The sequence below is a fragment of the Mixophyes fleayi genome, chromosome 8 (genome assembly GCF_038048845.1).
Source record: "Mixophyes fleayi isolate aMixFle1 chromosome 8, aMixFle1.hap1, whole genome shotgun sequence".
NCBI classification, from domain to species: domain Eukaryota; kingdom Metazoa; phylum Chordata; class Amphibia; order Anura; family Limnodynastidae; genus Mixophyes; species Mixophyes fleayi.
The window spans coordinates 48,748,731-48,767,328 of NC_134409.1; the positions used below are offsets into that span (position 1 = coordinate 48,748,731).

Here is an 18,598-nt window from a genome sequence, read left to right on the forward strand (position 1 = left end):
ACAAGACATATTATCTTGATTTATCTGTGTCAGGCAAGCCTATACCAAAGTGTTGTACTTCTGTTGAAAGCCGAGCAAGGTTATTCCTTCTACAGAGCTTATTGAATAAAATAGTGCAAATAACACACATGCTGTGCCCACTAGCCACCATACTTGCCAACTCTCCCGGAATGTCCGGGAGACTCCCGCATTTTGTGAGAGTCTCCCGGACTCCTGGGCGAGTGTGGCAATCTCCCGAATTCTGCCCACTTCACTAGGAAGTGCCCCACTTCCTAGTGAAGTGGGCAGAATTAGATCCCAAACGCCGCGATTCCCGGTGAATCGCGGCGTTTGGCCCCGCCCCCGCTGTCAAATGACGCAATTTGCGACATGACGTCACAGGGGGCGGGGCCGAAATGACGCGATTTCGGCCACCCCGCCCCTTCACGCCCCCCTCCACTGGCTGGCTCCCGGAAGGGAGCTGAAGAAAGTAGGTAAGTATGCTAGCCACATGTTAATTTTCTTTATCCTCACCACCCTGATAAAAATTGGTATTTGATTGGTTGTTGTGTGTTTAACACATTGTGTTCTTTCTTTGTCTCTTGGATGCCAGCGCTGGGTTGCCTGAGAACACCACAGTGCATATTACATTTCCTAACCTCTAACTCACACTCTGTGGTGTTCAGTCGGGTATAAGAGTTGGTTCAGATGAGCAGGGAGGGCTACAGACACTGATCAATGATCCTGATGCCTGCGTGATTTTTAAAGTGTGGCCAGTGTTTCAGTCAGCAGGGTATGTGTCTGTAACTCACACTAAGGGCTAGATTTACGAAGCTGCGGGTTTGAAAAAGTGATGATGTTTCTTATTATAGCAACCAATCAGATTCTAGCTGTCATTTTGTAGAAGGTACTAAATAAATGAAAGCTAGAATCTGATTGGCTGCTATAGGCAACATCCCCACTTTTTCAAACTCGCAGCTTAGTAAATCTAACCCTAAGTCTACGTGCAGACAGGCATCTTTTTTTTTTGCATACTGTATATTAACTATTTTGATGCTTCTGAATTGCCACTACATTAATAGTGAATATGGCGCTAGCTTTAATTTGCCATACAGTTTTCCGCAGCATGTGTAAAGCCAGTCTGCTTATTTGCAATTGACGATGGTGGCAAACTGTAACCATCTGAACTGGCCAAGCAGAACATAACTATTTTTCTTCTTATTATTATCTTTTATTTATAAGCGCCACAAAGCTTTCGCAGCGCTGTGCATAGGAGGTTACAACACACAGCAAAATTACCTAAGTACATACAGATAAGAACAATGTCTATAGATGAGCAGAATAATAAATTTAACAGAACAAATTGCATGGCATACAAACAATACAGCACAAGTCAATACAGGGGCAAGGAGTGGGCAGACATGAGACATATAGTACAGACATGAGAAATAGGAGTGATTTAATTGGCCACTCTTTATTGCCGTTTATACAGTAAAAAGTAACACTCACTTTTGCTCGCACCTCAATGGGGCGCCAGCAAAAGTGAGTGATAGTTTCATTAAAACAAAATCGCCGCGTACTGTCCCGGGACACATCGCAGTGATTTGTTTTAGAATTGAATCTGCCCCGTAGGCTACTACTACTGTGATATATTCACACACTTGCAGCATCTACAGACATCAGCAAGTGTAGGATTGTCCCATGGAGTGTCTACTTCTGATATTTACCCATATTATCATATTTACTGTACAGATTGAAGCCACACAGAGATGTAACTAGGAGTTTGTACGTCTTCCCCTGCCCTCCTGCAAAATTTTAGGAAACATTCCCTTTTTCTGTCACCCATATGACCACTATAGTATAATAAATCATTTATAAATGTTGTATAGGAGTGTTGTATACACTATGCTGTTGTCCATATTTACAGAAGAAGCCGATACTGAGAATGACACCTTCATTGTAAATTACATTGCCAGAAACATTATTGGTCACATTGCTCAGATTGCAGATGTTAAACAAATATATATAGTAGTGAAGCATTACATTTACTTTACCTGGCCAAGTCTACAAATTACACTGCCCTGCACTGCATACAAGAGCATGTGCAGGTACCTCTCAGGTGCTAGCAGTGGAGGGCTTTTGCTTTCTCATGTTTTAAATAACCTGGTCAGTATTTATAGTCTAAAGGGGAAGGGGGATCTTCCGGACGCCTGTAGTGCCCTTTGGGGGGAATTTAATTGTGCCGCGAGTAACGCGGCACTAAATCTATTACTGTTAATACGCTAATTATAACCCTGCTTTTTGCTCGCGCTCCCTGAGCCGCAAGCAAATAGCAGGCGTTGAAATTACTGTATTAACAGTAATTACGCACACTATTACCGTAACGTCGGTAATAGTGCGCAGGCTGTGTTACTTTTTACAGTAACGCGGCCAATTGAATTCCCCCCTTTGTGTTTGTCCATATTTGTCTTACTTTGGGTACACTTCAGGTGCCAGAGAAAATATTTATTAAAAATGTATTGAATAAATCAGACATTAACGTGTAAAAATATAATCGAGTCTTATTGGGTTCTAATAGAACCCTGCATGTGACCTGACATTCAAAAGCCGATGAGTATTATTTATGTGTTGCTAATCGTACTATACATACCATAGATACCACATACCAGTGACTCATTTCACACTGGTTCATGTTGTTGTCAGATAGGTCAGTTACAAGTAAATACACTCCTAAACAACATTTGAATAATCCCATAATGTACCTTTCATAAGGTCTGATATATTTGTCTCTTTTACAGGCTCTGCACCTCGGGTTCTTTAACTTTGAAAGCTTTGATGTGGATGAATATGAACATTACGAGGTGGGTAATACCTTGTAAAAGCAATATAAAGACTCAATCAGGTGGACATGTGTGATTAACCACGGCATTTACACAAGTATGTGTCGTGTCTTGTGGCAAGGCCCTTTTTGACACATCTAGATGTACTTGGGTGGGACACTAGGTGGCGCACTCAGACTTCTTAGAACATTTCTTCTGTTCACAGAGGGTGGAAAATGGAGATTTCAACTGGATCGTCCCAGGGAAGTTTCTGGCATTCAGCGGCCCTCATCCGAAAAGCAAAATTGAAAATGGTAAGGGTTAGTAAGTCCGTAAAATGTCATCACATTATCACTTCAACACTATATTCACAACACTATTATCCTGTAAGTTACTGCAAATTACAGTAGTATGGGACTTAGTTCATATGAAAGATATCAATAACTACGTAGACATCTGTTGATTAAGTGAAATTAAATTGTGCTTATGTCTACAGTTATTTTACTGTTTGCTTAATTCTCTCTGTAGCATTTTCCATATAATAAGCTTAGAGTGATGTCCTTAAGCCAGAGTTTGTGGCCCTACCTTTGTGTGACGAGAGGAAGAGAGATCACTACATGGTGCTAACTACTGTGAAAGGCTCTTTTACATACTCCATTGTACACATCAAGATCCTAAATCGGTAATATACAGAGAACAACACTAAGTAAAGTAAACTACACCTAAGATCAAGGTGAAAAAGCGCAGTGTGACATTTAATTAATTGAAAAAGCTTCTATACTATGACAGGTATTATAAGTGCTCTAATCTTAAATATGTTCTCTGCATAAGTATACTTATTGTAATGTAATATATATGCATTTTTTTTTTATTATTATCTTTTTGTAGAAGCTCTGGGCAAGTTTAGGATTTTATGCTTTACGTTTTCCAGCTTATGTTTTTGTAGTCCTTTTAACTTCCAAGATGACATCATACAATGCCCCAATGACAACAGTCCTTCCTCTGCCAGTAGGTCACGACCCCTGGCTGTTATATTGGTATCACACATGGATAAGACTGACAGAAGGGTTTTAGGAGAAGATAAGTAGATTATAGCACACAGATTCTCTAAGCAATCTAAACTGTGCATGTTAATTTAGTAAAACATTTATAGAATCTGGGAGAATACATGTGATGTGTGTATTATTATACAATCAGTTCTCAATATTCACATAGACAAATCGAAAGGCAAAATACAAGTAGTAATTAGTGTGCCTTTACAATGACTGTGTATATAATCTTGTTATGTATGTTACTGCAAGCTGTTGTCCTGTTATTAGTCATTTTACACTCAGGTAGGCTGTACAGTCATTTTAAGGTTCCCCTACAAAATATACAAAGATCCCATCTAGGTGATCCTAATGTCACCGTACATTGTTAAATAAAGTTTGTACAATGTGATGATGATCATGCATCTAAAACCGAATGTTAAACCCCATACAAAGTACAATTGTTCTCTGGTAGACCACTTACCACCAGAGACTTCCTTCAGTACAAATGCACAGTACTTGATCATTCCCATTTACATACATCTATCCCATTGGTTTCCAAGTGCAAATGTTCCATATTCCCCTATCAATTTCAGAGATAAGTTTTATAATAAGGAGTTGATCATTTGTTATTCTTACATAGGACAATATCTGACATTTTATCGGAAACGGTCATATCATAAGATGAACTATACCATGTACAGTGACAGATAGCCCTCACTTTATCTCAATCAAATTCAATTCCGATAAGCTCCCCAATAACGTGCATCTGTAATTATAAATAGTATCTGTTTTATCATAGGCAACTTTTATTTCAGATCATTTTAGCTGTTTTTTTACACCACTGTCAAATGTTTCATTCACTTTTTTTTGCCATCTTTCCCTGAAGGTTACCCACTCCATGCACCAGAAGCTTACTTCCCATATTTTAGAAAAAACAATATCACTGCTGTCATCCGGCTCAACAAGAAGATTTACGATGCCAAGCGGTTTACAGATGCAGGGTTTGATCACTACGACCTGTTCTTCGTGGATGGGAGCACACCCAGTGATGGCATAGTACGACGGTTCCTGAATCTGTGTGAGAACACGGACGGAGCTATTGCTGTTCACTGCAAAGGTATGGTTACACATGGGGACATTGAGCTGACATGTAACCGTGGCAGAGATGCTACCTGAGAGCATTGCTGGGATAACACGTATTTTTCAAAGCCATTTTTTTGTTACATCTGGCTCGTGACTTGTTAAAGGATAATTCCAGTTTTGTACTTACCAGCCTGCTGTTCCAGTTTGTGGGGGTCCCTTTACTGGGACACTGATCTATGATGAAATTAAGACTCCACAAGGCAATCTGCGGTGTTAGTAGCCCAGCAATACATTGTTCCAGGCTTCACAGTGTAACTGCCACTTCTACCTGCCAACATTATGGCATGTTAAAGACCTAACATATCTGCTATTGGCACATATGTTATTAGTTATCAGGCAGAATCGAAGCAATAATGTGTGGGGTGATTTATTTCATCCTGGTGAAAGCAGCACACAGGAATGTGAGCCCCCAATTACACTGATAGTAAGTAAAGTGCTTTTTTTATTTGTTTAAAAAAAAAGTTGTACAAAACTCAGAATTAAAGGTAATTTTAACTAAAGCACTTGTCTGGATGTTGTACTTCTCAAGATCCTGCCTTTATTAGTTCTGTGCAAAGGCTCTGTGGATGAATTTGATCTGCCAATTCCAGAAGAAAGCATTCTGATGGCTGGTATAAATGTAGCCTGGAACTCATCGCACATCAACCATCCGAGGTCACCAGGATTCAGAATTCCAGCGCTGACAGTTATCCTGACACCTGCTGAATGGTGTGTCAGAGGGCAGAGAGGGACATTCGGTACATTGTGTGGAAACCAAGGAAAGCCAAATTCAACCATAGAGCTACTTTACACAGAACTAAAAGTGTCAGCATCTTGAGTGGCTACAGTAACTAGGTAAGATCTTAGAAAATAATACCTTTACTGGTGTAAATTAACCATACAGAGGTATTAACAGCCAGAGTTAGCTTTGAAGCTGCAACAACACAACACTGTTGAAAAACAAAGACTAGAAAGTATTAATCCCAAAGTGGACAATACTGTCCTGAGGCAGCATTAATACAATACTGGTAAGTAGACACTGTGTCACTCATTAATGGTATACTTACTCTGTATAAAAAGCAAGCATAAACTGAAAACAGAAACTGGTGTAGAATACAATATCACTTAAAACTACATATAACAAAAATTAAGTTAGTCAAAGAGGTAGTCCTATATCTTCAGGTAGTTTCCATTTGTCATACTTACCCTGGGCTAGTTATGTACAATAGTAACTTAATTTATACTTGGCCTAGATATTTTTCTGTTTAAATAGATATTTTATAATGCAACAGTACTAGTCTCCCCTTTGTAGGCATGCTTATTGTATTTGTTCATCTTTAGTTGATGTCCGTTTGTAAGCAGCTTGAAAAGAAATGAGTTTTGTCTTTACTCCACTGAATGTGAGTTAACAAGTTAGTGTAAGCATGAGATAACCATGGTACGTAATGTCACTGAGTATTATTAGATCAGTAGTAACTCAACATATCTACATGACTGTAGATGTTTTGTTGACGTGGTCTTTGTTATGCACGAATCAGACTTTTAGGAGCACTTGAGCAAATGTAAATGTATCGCACACTTGAATATTACCTTCATAGCACCTTCAAATCACTTTCTTACATGCCGTTATACCACCTGTGTCCACCAGGAAGTGCTGCTTACCCTCACTATACAAATGCAAACACATATCATTCTATTAGTTGACTCCAGAGACCGTTCATGTAAATATTTCTATTTATACTACAGTAATTAATGTGCTTTTAACTCTCCATGGCTCGGAGTCATGTAATTATAACCATTGGAGAGTAAATGTGTATGTTATTTTAGAATCTCCCTGGAACAGAGAACTCTTCTGTAATTCCTTAGCTGCTAAGCAATGAATTGCTCTCCAGTGACAATCAAAGCAAATCAAATATTTTTGACCGTTTTTTATGGTTAAGATTAAGTGGATCTCTAATGCAGAAAATGGATAAACCATAAAGACAAAATACATATTTTATTTACTTATTGTGAAAACAGTAGCTGTATTGTTGAGTTAATGTTTTCTTACCCTTTTACTGCCCTCCCTTCTACACCACCCCAAATTTAGTCTACCATGACTTAAAAATAGTGTTAGGTTTTTATGCATGATGCCCCAGCTCACTTGCTTCAACAGCAAAATTAACAATAACTTAATAAAGAATTTTGAATGGCAAACTACCTACAGAAACTAATAGGGCACTCTGCAGCCCCTACAATTCTGCCACTTGGGCCTTGGTAGTCACAGTTAACTTTGGGCTTAAGGTGTCATGATTGGCACCGCATCTGTGATGCACAATTGTCTATACTCCTTATTTAGATAACTTCAACTTTTTTAGTGTTATACTGTCCTGTTCCACCACATTTTTTACCTATTTGTGTTTCTGTTTATTCTTGTAATGTGATATTGTGCCTGTATTGAGTGCAATGGCTTACTCTTTTTAAAAATTCTGTTACCACTATATTAGACCTTGTGCTCAGAATTGCTTTATGGATTGTGCAAGCAAAAACAAGATTAAGGAATGCCCACAGTAGTCTGTTTAGCTGATATGAATGGTGGGCAAACATGGAAAACAAATTGGAAGTCAGGTTTGCTTAGCAACTGGGAGTAGTGCAAGATATACCAGTGTTGTGTTTAGTTAACTCCTAATTTTGTTTTATGTAGTCCCACTTAATCCACATTAATTTAGCTAACCTATAATAATTTAGTGCTTGTACTCACTGGTGTTTGTATATGCACCTGAGGTGTGTTGCTCTGGACTGTGTTCACTGGAAGCTGTACCTCCAAATACTAGTTATTACAATAAGGGATGGTTTGTCTATACTCAGTGAAATCTTGATGGGGCCTAAAAGCAGCTTATTTTATGTCTATCCAGCACGCAGTATGTATAGATAAAGGGGTATATTTACTAAACTGCGGGTTTTAAAAAGGGGAGATGTTGCTTATAGCAAACAATCAGATTCTAGTTATCATTTATTTAGTACATTCTACAGAATGACAGTTAGAGTCTGATTGGTTGCTATAGGCAACATCTCCACTTTGTAAAACCCGCAGTTTAGTAAATATACACCAACGTTTTGTGTGCAGAACAATATACCATACACACATAGTCAACTACCTGTGAGTACATAACCTGAATGTGCCCAACTGCACACATACAGCTGTAATTTTTGTCTGCATAATAAAACAGTAAGCAGTATATAGAATTCTGTATCATAAACCTTTAACACTCTCGTACCCTGAAGACTTCTTACAAATCTCCTTATCTTGTCTGCTATAGCTGGCCTAGGCAGAACCGGTACCCTGATCGCTTGTTACATCATGAAGCACTACAGGTTCACGCACTCGGAGGCCATAGCGTGGATAAGAATATGCCGACCTGGTTCCATCATCGGGCCCCAGCAACACTTTCTAGAGGAGTAAGTAACATTTCTCTGACTCACCTTTGTACAGTAAAACACACTCTGCTTATCAGTGGAATTCCTTCATAGCTTTACAGCATCTATGGAAAAAGAAGAACAGTGACAGGTCCTGTCCATCAGTGTTCTCCCCAGAAGATTTTGCCAGCTGGGTGACGTTAAGAAGTAGCCGGGTGGGTGGGGACAGTTGTAATACTTTGTAATAATATTCAAAAATGTTGGAGTTTATTGCACTCACCTGCCAGGACTGGTAGTCCGTGATCTAACACACACTGCTGGCTGTAGTGCTCATATAGTGCCTGTTCTAATAGGAGAAACAATGGTTTATTCTACTATAATAGGAGCCTGTTGTGCTTCAAGAGCCGGGTGGCAAGTAATAACAACCGGGTGGAGCACCCAGGAAATAGCTGCTGTGGAGAACACTGTTCATTATACCCTGGATTCCCAGTTAATCCTATTTGTGCATCATCCTTTGCTTGTTCAGTTTGGCTCCTACTAAAAGTTGTTCTACTTTGTTGTTAAGTGTATTTCTGTTTGTCTATTATGAGCTGCAGTGATTTGCTTATACCATCCTTCCAGCTAGCATGGGTTGTCATCATCAGTTGTACTGTGAAGGTCATGGTGATTTGAAGGGATGGAATGTGTACTTGCTTTTATCCTGACCGCATTCCATTCTCCAGTCTGTCATAGTCCTGCTCCTTGTCAGTCAGGCACATTCAAGTGATGGCGGTTAGTACAAGACAAAGCCATGTACAGGTGATGGCCAATGACATAACACAAATTCAGGCTACTGAATAAAAATGTTAGATTAAATCCATGAATATAAGGCTTGTTCACAGCAAAGTGTTTTAGCATTGAATAAGCAATATAACAAAAAGTCTTTTTAATCAGACGTTTGATTATTTAAAATTATTACACATTTAGTGCCATAAATAATTGCAAAATAGTCAAAAATGTCTTAGTTGAAAATCTATGTCCACTATAATGCAGTGGCGGATCCAGGGGGGGGGGGGGGGGGGGGGGGGGGCGATCGGGGCGATCGCCTACCCTAGCAGGGGCTTGCTGCTGACGGCTGCACACTGTGCAGGTCCGTTCAGCATTGACAGTGTGCTGCCCGGCTGCTCTGATTGTGTTTTAAACACAATCAGAGCAGCGGGACAGCACACTGCCAATGCTGAACGGACCTGCACATACTGTGCAGCCGTCAGCAGCCATAGAAATTAGAAAGGGGGTGGGGCCTAAACCCCCCCCCCCCCCTAAAATCGCCCCGGGTAGAGCAGTTGCCTAGATCCGCCCCTGCTATAATGTAATAGTCCTATGTACAAATTTCTAAAATCAGCTGATCATATTTTTATATCTTCAATGACCTATCTCAACTGTGGTCATCAAGTATCCCCCAATGAGTCGTATGAGAGCTGAAACACTGTGAACATACTCCTGTATCCCATGGGAACTTAATTTCTCATCCAGTGTAACTAGAAAGCCACAAGATTCTAAAATGCCAGTGTCCCATGGCTGCAAAGATGACCTGCTTACAATACTTGAGGACCAGAGCTGATAAAGCCGTCCTAGCTAGATGATTGACAGATCTTTGCTTAACACGACCCAACATTTTAATAGTACAAATGGCCTTGTACAGAAAAGGATCCACTTCAGATGGAATGCTAGATTAAAACTCTCCAAAACACTGGCTTAGCAAATAGCTGTCACTCTTTTGATATATTTAGACTTTTATTAATATTTAGACTTTCTACATTGTATATATGAACAAATATTAATACATGGTATAGTTTATTTACTGTTTTTAGGCTAGGACAGTAAATCGTTAACCATAGGATTGTTGTATATACATATAACAAAAAAAGACTTACTTGGTTAAATAAAAAAAAAGAATAGTAATTTCCGACAAAGTGGACGCACCCTTAACTTAAAAAACAGTGTCTCGGCCATAAAGGAAGGAAGCTTCTGTCTTCTGTTTTTTACGTGATTAATGTACTGTCATGTGTAGGTGGTATTATTACAAAGGCTCAATGTAAAATTCTGCTTGCTGAGTCTTATATGCTAACTTTAGGTCATTTGTGGGCAACAAACAGCTGTCACTTAGGTCCTCTTCACCAGAGTAATGTCTTGGTTTTGCTCCTCCAATTAGTGATTCTGATGTCAAAAATGAGATTGGTGTAACCATACAACCTATGTAGCAGGTTAGTCCATGGTAATGGTGATGTCTTCACAGCGGTTTGACTGGTCTCCCTTTAGATTGTAAGCTCCTTTGAGCAGGGACTTCTCTCCTCCTGTTTCCACCACTTTTAACTTTGCTCTCCAGCTACTCAGTCCACCTCCTTCTTGGGTCTTCTGCCCTCTGACTTCTCTCTCGCTTTTCTCTGCACATTTCAGTATCTCTTAACCTGTCAGCCTCGCTCACCCTCTTGGGCACAGGTTCCAGCCTGTGCTGAATATCCCTCAGTCTCACACTTTCAGCCTTTCTCTTTAGCTATGCTTTGAGCTACCTAAGTTATAGTGTTTATTGTTTATTATACCGTTCTGTTTTACCCCTATTGTTTGTTCCTGTACGGAGCTACGGATACTTTGTGGTGCCCTATAATAAGAATTAATAATAATAATACATTTGTTTAAGCTGTATGCTTGTCAGGCTTCGAATAGCGCTGTGGACTCAGGATGCTCAGAAACCGCTAACTGGTATTAGCGCCACTAAGCTAGGAGGTGTGGAGACTAATGTACCCCCGGTGTTCACCAGGCACCCCCACAAGGAGGTTTGGGCTTAGCTGCAAAGGGTAAGCAGGTTGAGGTCCTCCTAGACAGTTACCAGAGGAGTGATAGAGAGTGGTCACAACGGTCTGGGTCAAACCATACAGGAACAAGCTGTACTGAAGAGAGATCCACAGAGAAGTCAGACAGGCCGAGGTTACAAGGATAGGAAAAATAGCAAAATCCAGACGAATGGTCCACAAGCCGGTGTCACAACAGAGACAAACAGGCACATTTCAGAAGAGAAGTCAGAGGAACCAGGTCAGAGCCAAAACGGGAGCAGGAACATACAATAATGCTGGAGAACAGGAGACCTATTACTCTGCACCCAAATGGTGCCAGAGCAGGTTTTAAATAGACGCAGCCGAGCTGTGATTGGAGGGGGAGAGGGGCTGAATGCCGGAGCAAGGAAATGTCACATTGCCTAGCAACGGGACGTGTTAGTGCGCATGCGCCTGACAGCGTGAGGACAGCCGAGGATGCTGTATGCCTATTGCTTAGCAACAGCACGTCCCCAACCGGAACTATCAGGCGGCCGCCCCCTCTTCATAGAGGAACAGCGGGGACGGCGCCTGACAATGCTCAAAGCTGTATGCTCTGTTCTCAAAAAATTATCTGATGCTTATCCACAAAGACAATGTGCCCACCACTGATGTAGATCCATACACAGGGACATTGAACGATGAGCCAATACATGACTACCTAATTGAGCAAATGATATGCTTTGGGAAATATATTCAAGTATATAAGCAACTTTAATTTATACCAAATTTCCTGATTTGTTTTGGGGAATATTCACAATGAACCATCATAAAGATAAATTGTGTAATACATTTCTATAGACGTGGAGTGCATGAGGAGTGCATGGCTTACCACAAGCCAGATCCAAATCTTCAGTTCTACCTTCTTTGCTGTAAAAAGGGAGCAAGTTGCATTTTTTTTATTCATTACGCTAAACTGAGTGTAATACAAAATCATATATGTCTTATGTGTCTTTCTTCCTAGGAAACAGACCTGGTTGTGGCTACAGGGTGATCTCCACAGAAGTAAACAGAAACAGATTCGGCTGGAAGACGGAACAGTGAACCGGATCCTATCTGAATTTGAGGATTTGTCTGTGGGCAGCAGACTAAGTCGTCACCACAGTTTGGATAGATCAGGAGAGGTAAGTGTGCTAATGCTAAATACAATAAATAGTTTTACACTGACGGTTATTGAAATAGATCCTGCACATTTGTTTTATTTCAATATTCAATAGCCCTATAACCTATTATTGTCATTATCTGCCTTACTCTTTTTAAAACACAACTTTCCTTTGCCAGTGGGCACAAATCGCATAGCCACATTTGCACACTCTTTTGCTTCCACCATTTCTTAGGCACACCTTAAAAACCACAGCACATGTAAAGGATATGTTTATAGTAGCTTCCACTAAATATATTAGAATCAAAGAGGCATATACAATTAGCCGCGGAGTGCTTCCGGAGCGATCGCGAAAAGGCACTCCGTGGCGGATTTATCTTCGCCTCTCTATGGAGGTGCGAGTAAAAAATCTGCGAAGTTGAGGTACTGTAGTACCTGCAAATGGGTGCAGCATTGCAGCTAATTGAATATGCCCCAAACTGTTTTATGTTTCTGTCTCTGCAGCTATTAATTTTATGCAACTTCCAAACACTTGATAATGCACCCAGACAACAGGCTGCTTGGTGATGTCTCATGGGAGATAAAGATCATATTTAACATACCTCACAACAGTTAGGCGGATCGGGGGTGGGTGCATTTTGTCCCGCTTTCAGGATTCTAAATGTTGGGAGGTATGTATTTAGTGTTATTGTTGGAAGCATGCATGTAATGGTTGATGGGAATTGTAGTTTATTGCAAGCAGAGCTGTTAATCTCTTATAGACTGCCCTCCCCCTTATAAGGCTGCATTTTTAAAAGATACAAATCCAGAACCTGCTACTGGGATTCACAGAAATGTATTTCTGGGGACATAATAATAAAAAGAAAACCACAGATAGTATTCTTGGGTAAATATTAGCTTTATTACAGATATTATTTCAAGATGCAATTATCCTTTAATTATTGCAATAAAAGCGTACAAGATTCTGGAACTGAACACTATTACACCATGACGCCCCTTTATCAATGTATACACAGAAATGAGTAATGAAATAAAATGTTGTAGCATATGTTCAGATGAGTTATCACTGGAGGAATGATCCAAATAGAGAAAATAGTCAATCTGTTTACTAGTGCTGGCAGGCATGGCAAATGAACACAGGCTTGAGATTTTGAAGACGCAACATCCTAATCTGTGCATATTTGCAACATTTATTGAATAGTTTATAAGAAATATATGTTTATAGATACTATATAAGATACCCCCTAGAAAGATACAGCAGTGGGCGATATACATAGTTTGCATACCTGCTACATTTTTTACAGCCCTGTGTGAAGTATCATCCTTATGTAATGTCTGTTCATGTTTCCAGAAACATGCATGCTTTCAGACACAAATAATTAGGATTGAGCGGGCTCGGATTCCCGAAATCCGAACACCCCCGAACAGTGCCGATCCTAGCCTGATCCGAGCACTGTTCGGGTATTCCCGCCGATCGCAAAACTCAGAACGAGGCAAAACCTCATCATCCCGCCGTCGGATCTCGCGAGATCCGGATTAATATTATTCCCCGCTGCCCACCGCCATCTTCACTCGGGCATTGGAGCTTGGATTGAAAACAGCTTTCAGACTTTTGCCTTGAAAAAGCCTAGAAGCGTTGGCGTTTTGTTTCACCTATCCTCATTGCCTCTTATTTCAATCAAGAATCGCTCACCAGTTTTTACTAGGTAGGGTATTTCACATAACCCCAGCGATTCTTGTTACTCAGTTTCCTCCAATTTTCGCTACCTCCGCTTTAGATCAATATAGCCTGATGATACTTTATATTGCTCAATTAGACTTTGCAGCTTAACATCAACTTGAGCTGACATTACCTACTTGGGCAACAGCTTCTTATATTATAGCCTGCTGATATTTAATACTGCTCAATCAGATTTTGCAGCTCAATATTATCTCAAGCTGACATTATATTGCAGGCATTACATATGGGCATTTTCCAGCACGTGGCATGTTTTGCCCACACAGTAAATTTGGTGGTGCAGCATTATCTTAAAAGTGACAGGGGTGTGCAGGATATGCTTGCGGTGGCCCGCAAAATTGCGGGACACTTTCGGCATTCTGCCACTGCCTACCGAAGACTGGAGCACCATCAAAAAAGCCTGAACCTGCCCTGCCATCACCTCAAACAAGACGTTGTGACGTGCTGGAACTCCACCCTCTATATGCTGCAGAGGATAGAGGAGCAGCAAAAGGCCATTCAAGCCTACACAGCCACCTACGACATAGGCAAAGGAGTGAGTCAAGCGCAGTGGAGACTGATTTCCGTGTTGTGCAAGGTTCTCCAGCCGTTTGAACTTGCCACACGAGAAGTCAGTTCCGACACTGCCAGCTTGAGTCAGGTGATTCCCTTGATCAAGCTGTTGCAGAAGCAGCTGGAGAAAGTGAGGGAGGAGCTGGTAAAGCATTGCGATTCCGCAAAGCATGTAGCTCTTGTGGATGAAGCCCTTCGTACGCTTTGCCAGGATCCGGGGGTGGTCAGTCTTTTAAAGTCAGAGGAATACATTCTGGCCAGCGTGCTCGATTCTCGGTTTAAAGCGTATGTTGTGTCTCTGTTTCCGGCGGACACAAGTCTACAGCGGTGCAAAGACCTGCTGATCAGGAGATTGTCATCTGAAGAGGACCGTGACATGCCAACAGCTCCTCCTTCATTTTCTTCCACACCTGTGGTTGCGAGGAAACCGCTGAGATTTCCTAAACGACCCGCTGGCGGGGATGCAGAGAACATCTGGTCCGGACTGAAGGACCTGCCAACGATTGCTGACATATCTACTGTCGCTGCATTGGATTCTGTCACCATTGAAAAAATTGTGGAGGATTACTTTGCTGACAGCATCCAAGTAGACATGTCAGACAGTCCTTAATTGTACTGGCAGGAAAAAAAGGCAGTTTGGAAGCCGCTGTACAAACTGGCTCTATTTTACCTGAGTTGTTCCCCCTCCAGTGTGTACTCCGAAAGAGTTTTTAGTGCAGCGGGGAACCTGGTCAGTGAGCGGCGAAGGAGGTTGCTTCCTGTTGAGAAGATGATGTTCATCAAAATGAATTATCAATTCTTCAATGAAGACCAGCAATGGCCTCCAGAGACTACAGAGGGACCTGTGATTGTGAAGTCCAGCAGGGACGAATTGATAATGTGTGAGGATGAGGAAGTACACACTGAAGGGGGCGAGGAATCAGAGGATGAGGATGAGGACGACATCTTGCCTCGGTAGAGCCAGTTTAGTTTGTACAGGGAGAGATGAATAGCTTTTTTTGTGTGGGGGCCCAAACAAACCAATCATTTCAGCCACAGTAGTTTGGTAGGCCCTGTCGCTGAAATGATTGGTTTGTTAAAGTCTGCATGTCCTTTTTCCGCAACATAAGGGTGGGTGGGAGGGCCCAAGGACAATTCCATCTTGCACCTCTTTTTTTTTTCTTTGCCAGCTCGTTTTGTGGGGGTCCAAACGAACCAATCATTTCAGCCACAGTTTTGTAGGCTCTGTCGCTGAAATTATTGGTTTGTTAAAGTGCGCATGTCCTATTTCACCAACATAAGGGTGGGTGGGAGGGCCCAAGGACAAATCAATCTTGCACCTCTTTTTGGCATTATGTGCTCTTTGGGGCCTAGCTTTTCAAACTGCCATCCTGTCTGCCACTGCAGTGCCACTCCAATATGGGCCACGTGTTTGTGCCGCCCACTTGTGTCGCTTAGCTTAGTCATCCAGCTACCTCGGTGCAACCTTTTGGCCTAAAAACAATATTGTGAGGTGTTCAGAATAGACTGGAAATGAGTGGAAATGAATGTTATTGAGGTTAATAAGCGTAGGAGTGAAAAAACACCCCTAAAAAAACAAAAATCTGGATTTTAGCAGTTTTTATGCTTTTTAAAAAAAAATCAGAACCCAAAACCCAAAACCTTGAGGGGGGTGTTTTGGCAAAACCCATTAGAACCCAAAACCTGAAGGTAATCAGAACCCAAAACACGAAAAGTGGCCGGTGCACATCCCTACAAATAATACAGCTTATTATATAGCTACAAAGATTACAATGTCAAATCATAAACAGGATATATACTATAAAACTGTCTAGAGGCCAGCTAGACACATTTAAAGCCAAGTAATATCCATACACATATTTACTTCAGTGCCAGTTTGACCTTTGCAGAAAGGCCAGTGCTACATTATTTGCAAAGCTGGGCATTAGGACTGGGGTTTACACCAAAGTCAGGACAGATGGTAATCTGTGGTACTGTGATATGATATAAACATCTTGGAGTTTGAGGAATTTAAAAATAAGGTGCGCTTGATTACTGCTTAGAAATAGACTTATCCACTGCAAAGTAGAAAAATGAGATAATCATTCTTACTTCTGCTTAATTCAGTGGCACCCAGCCTTGGCTTTATTAATATAAAACCCATGAAGAACCAGAGGTGTAGATTCTTATCAGTGCAGTTTTCCAGGTCACAAGTGACATAATTAGTGCCACCTATGTCAGTCAGTAATGAATACACCTGTGCTCAAGCAAGGCGATATGGAAAACATGCACTGTTAGGGCTCTCTGAGAACTAGAGTCATGTTAGGGCTCCCTGAGGACTTGATTTTTTGGAAACCCTGGCATAGACCATATTTTTTGTACCTACGTGCAGGAAGGCCAAATATATGAAGCATTCTTTCAAAATAATGCAAACTGTATTTATCTCGATGCAAAATTATCAGACCGTGAACATACACATACCCCTGGAAAAACTGACTGTTATAATAGAATCTTGTTTCTACAGAGTTCGTTCAGAGCCACACAAAGAGTGAGCGAGAGAGAATTACCTGACTATTTGAAATGACAGAATCTGTTCTCCTCTGATTGGTTCTTAGTGCTGCTCTTGGATGTGTAGCCTATCTGAGCCAATCAATGTTCAGTCAGGGTCCTAAAACCACTTGTAGATTTGTTATACCTTTCTAAACCTACAAGAGTGCTGCCCTCCACAGCCAGGCACACCTGCCCTACATATGTTCATCTAACATTCTGAGTACATACTTATAATTATTACTACCAATTATAAACATTATGGAATGAGTCCACTCTATGGCAGCTGCTTCCAGGGTAGGAGTTAAATAAGTAGATTGAATTATTAGCCATTTCTATGAACTCATCATTTATATTCTGGGTTATGCAACTTTCATTCAAATTAAATATTTATTGGCCTCCGTGTCAAGTAAAAAGGAGAAAAGTTCCTCAATTTAATATTTATGTATGTAACCAACATATTCAAATAGAGGTTTATCCATGCAAGCAGACATTTGAAGCAAAATAATTTGTAAAGACTGGTGATAAGTTTGCAGTTTAGCTTACAATTATAGCTATTCAATGCCCTTGGGAATGTGCTTCAACGACAGCACCATTCTATGAGGCTCTGTATATAGCACATACTGTACCTATTTTATAGTCAATTGTAGGGCTTTGGCTACATTAAAAAGCGGCGTAAAGGGAAACTTCCCTTTACAAGGCAGCGCCGCTTTAAATTTAAGCTACGAAGACGTCAAACTCCCGCGAGTTGAAGAAACCGGGGTATGATACATTTACCCCTTAAAACCTCTTCATTGAAAGCACAATAATTTGTGACAAATTAAAGCCATGCAAATTTTACAAGCTGACTTACTGAGAACTTAATAACACAACTACAATAACAATTTTTTTACAGTTAGTAGCAGCAAATATGTTATATTGAGTGATGAAGTATGTATGTGCTAAGAAAGGACATAGGTTATGCTGCAGTTATTTCAGCATTTGTTGCCTTCTAACAGACTTCCACACACTTGTTCTCTGCGGGGGCAGAGAACACTCTTTGTGAAAGTTCCCCATGCTCTTATACAAATCACTTGTGTTATGTCCTGACAAGCAGCGTTTTCCTTCCGATGTAACATAATGGAGCCATTATCCTTATTAATGACAGATATTCCCAGAGCTCTACTGACTGATCCTGTGACGTTCTTGCAAATATACATCTTGCCCTCTCGTTGATCTCATTTTATGATTCTTAAAGCTGTTTTCCTTCCTTCCTCCCATTATTGAGCTATCTCCATCTCTCCTCTCGCTGCACTCGTCTTCTTTTCTGCCCATTGAAGATTTGTTCTGCTAGATCAGATCCGGTTCAACCTTTGGTTTCTTCCTCTATGCTGCTAGTTTTTGTAAGTGTTTGTACCCCTGCTTTTCTGTAGGGGGAATAACCAAAACAAGTACAATAATGTCAGGTTAATTTTGCCTCAAGGAGGTTTAGACTAAACTCTGAC

General features: G+C 40.8%; 1 protein-coding gene across 5 annotated transcripts in view; it reads left to right on the plus strand.

Moving 5' to 3' along the window:
• CDC14A (cell division cycle 14A) overlaps positions 1 to 18,598 on the plus strand; it is a 79,651-nt gene that overhangs the window by 48,768 nt on the left and 12,285 nt on the right. For 3 of the 5 annotated variants that reach the window (XM_075182539.1, XM_075182542.1, XM_075182541.1), the window contains 5 exons: positions 2,778 to 2,840; positions 3,025 to 3,118; positions 4,716 to 4,946; positions 8,251 to 8,389; positions 12,161 to 12,320. In XM_075182539.1, the coding sequence (XP_075038640.1) occupies positions 2,778 to 2,840; positions 3,025 to 3,118; positions 4,716 to 4,946; positions 8,251 to 8,389; positions 12,161 to 12,320 (687 nt within the window). The remainder of the gene's footprint in view (positions 1 to 2,777; positions 2,841 to 3,024; positions 3,119 to 4,715; positions 4,947 to 8,250; positions 8,390 to 12,160; positions 12,321 to 18,598) is intronic. The other 2 variants (XM_075182540.1, XM_075182543.1) reach the window with 1 other exon arrangement.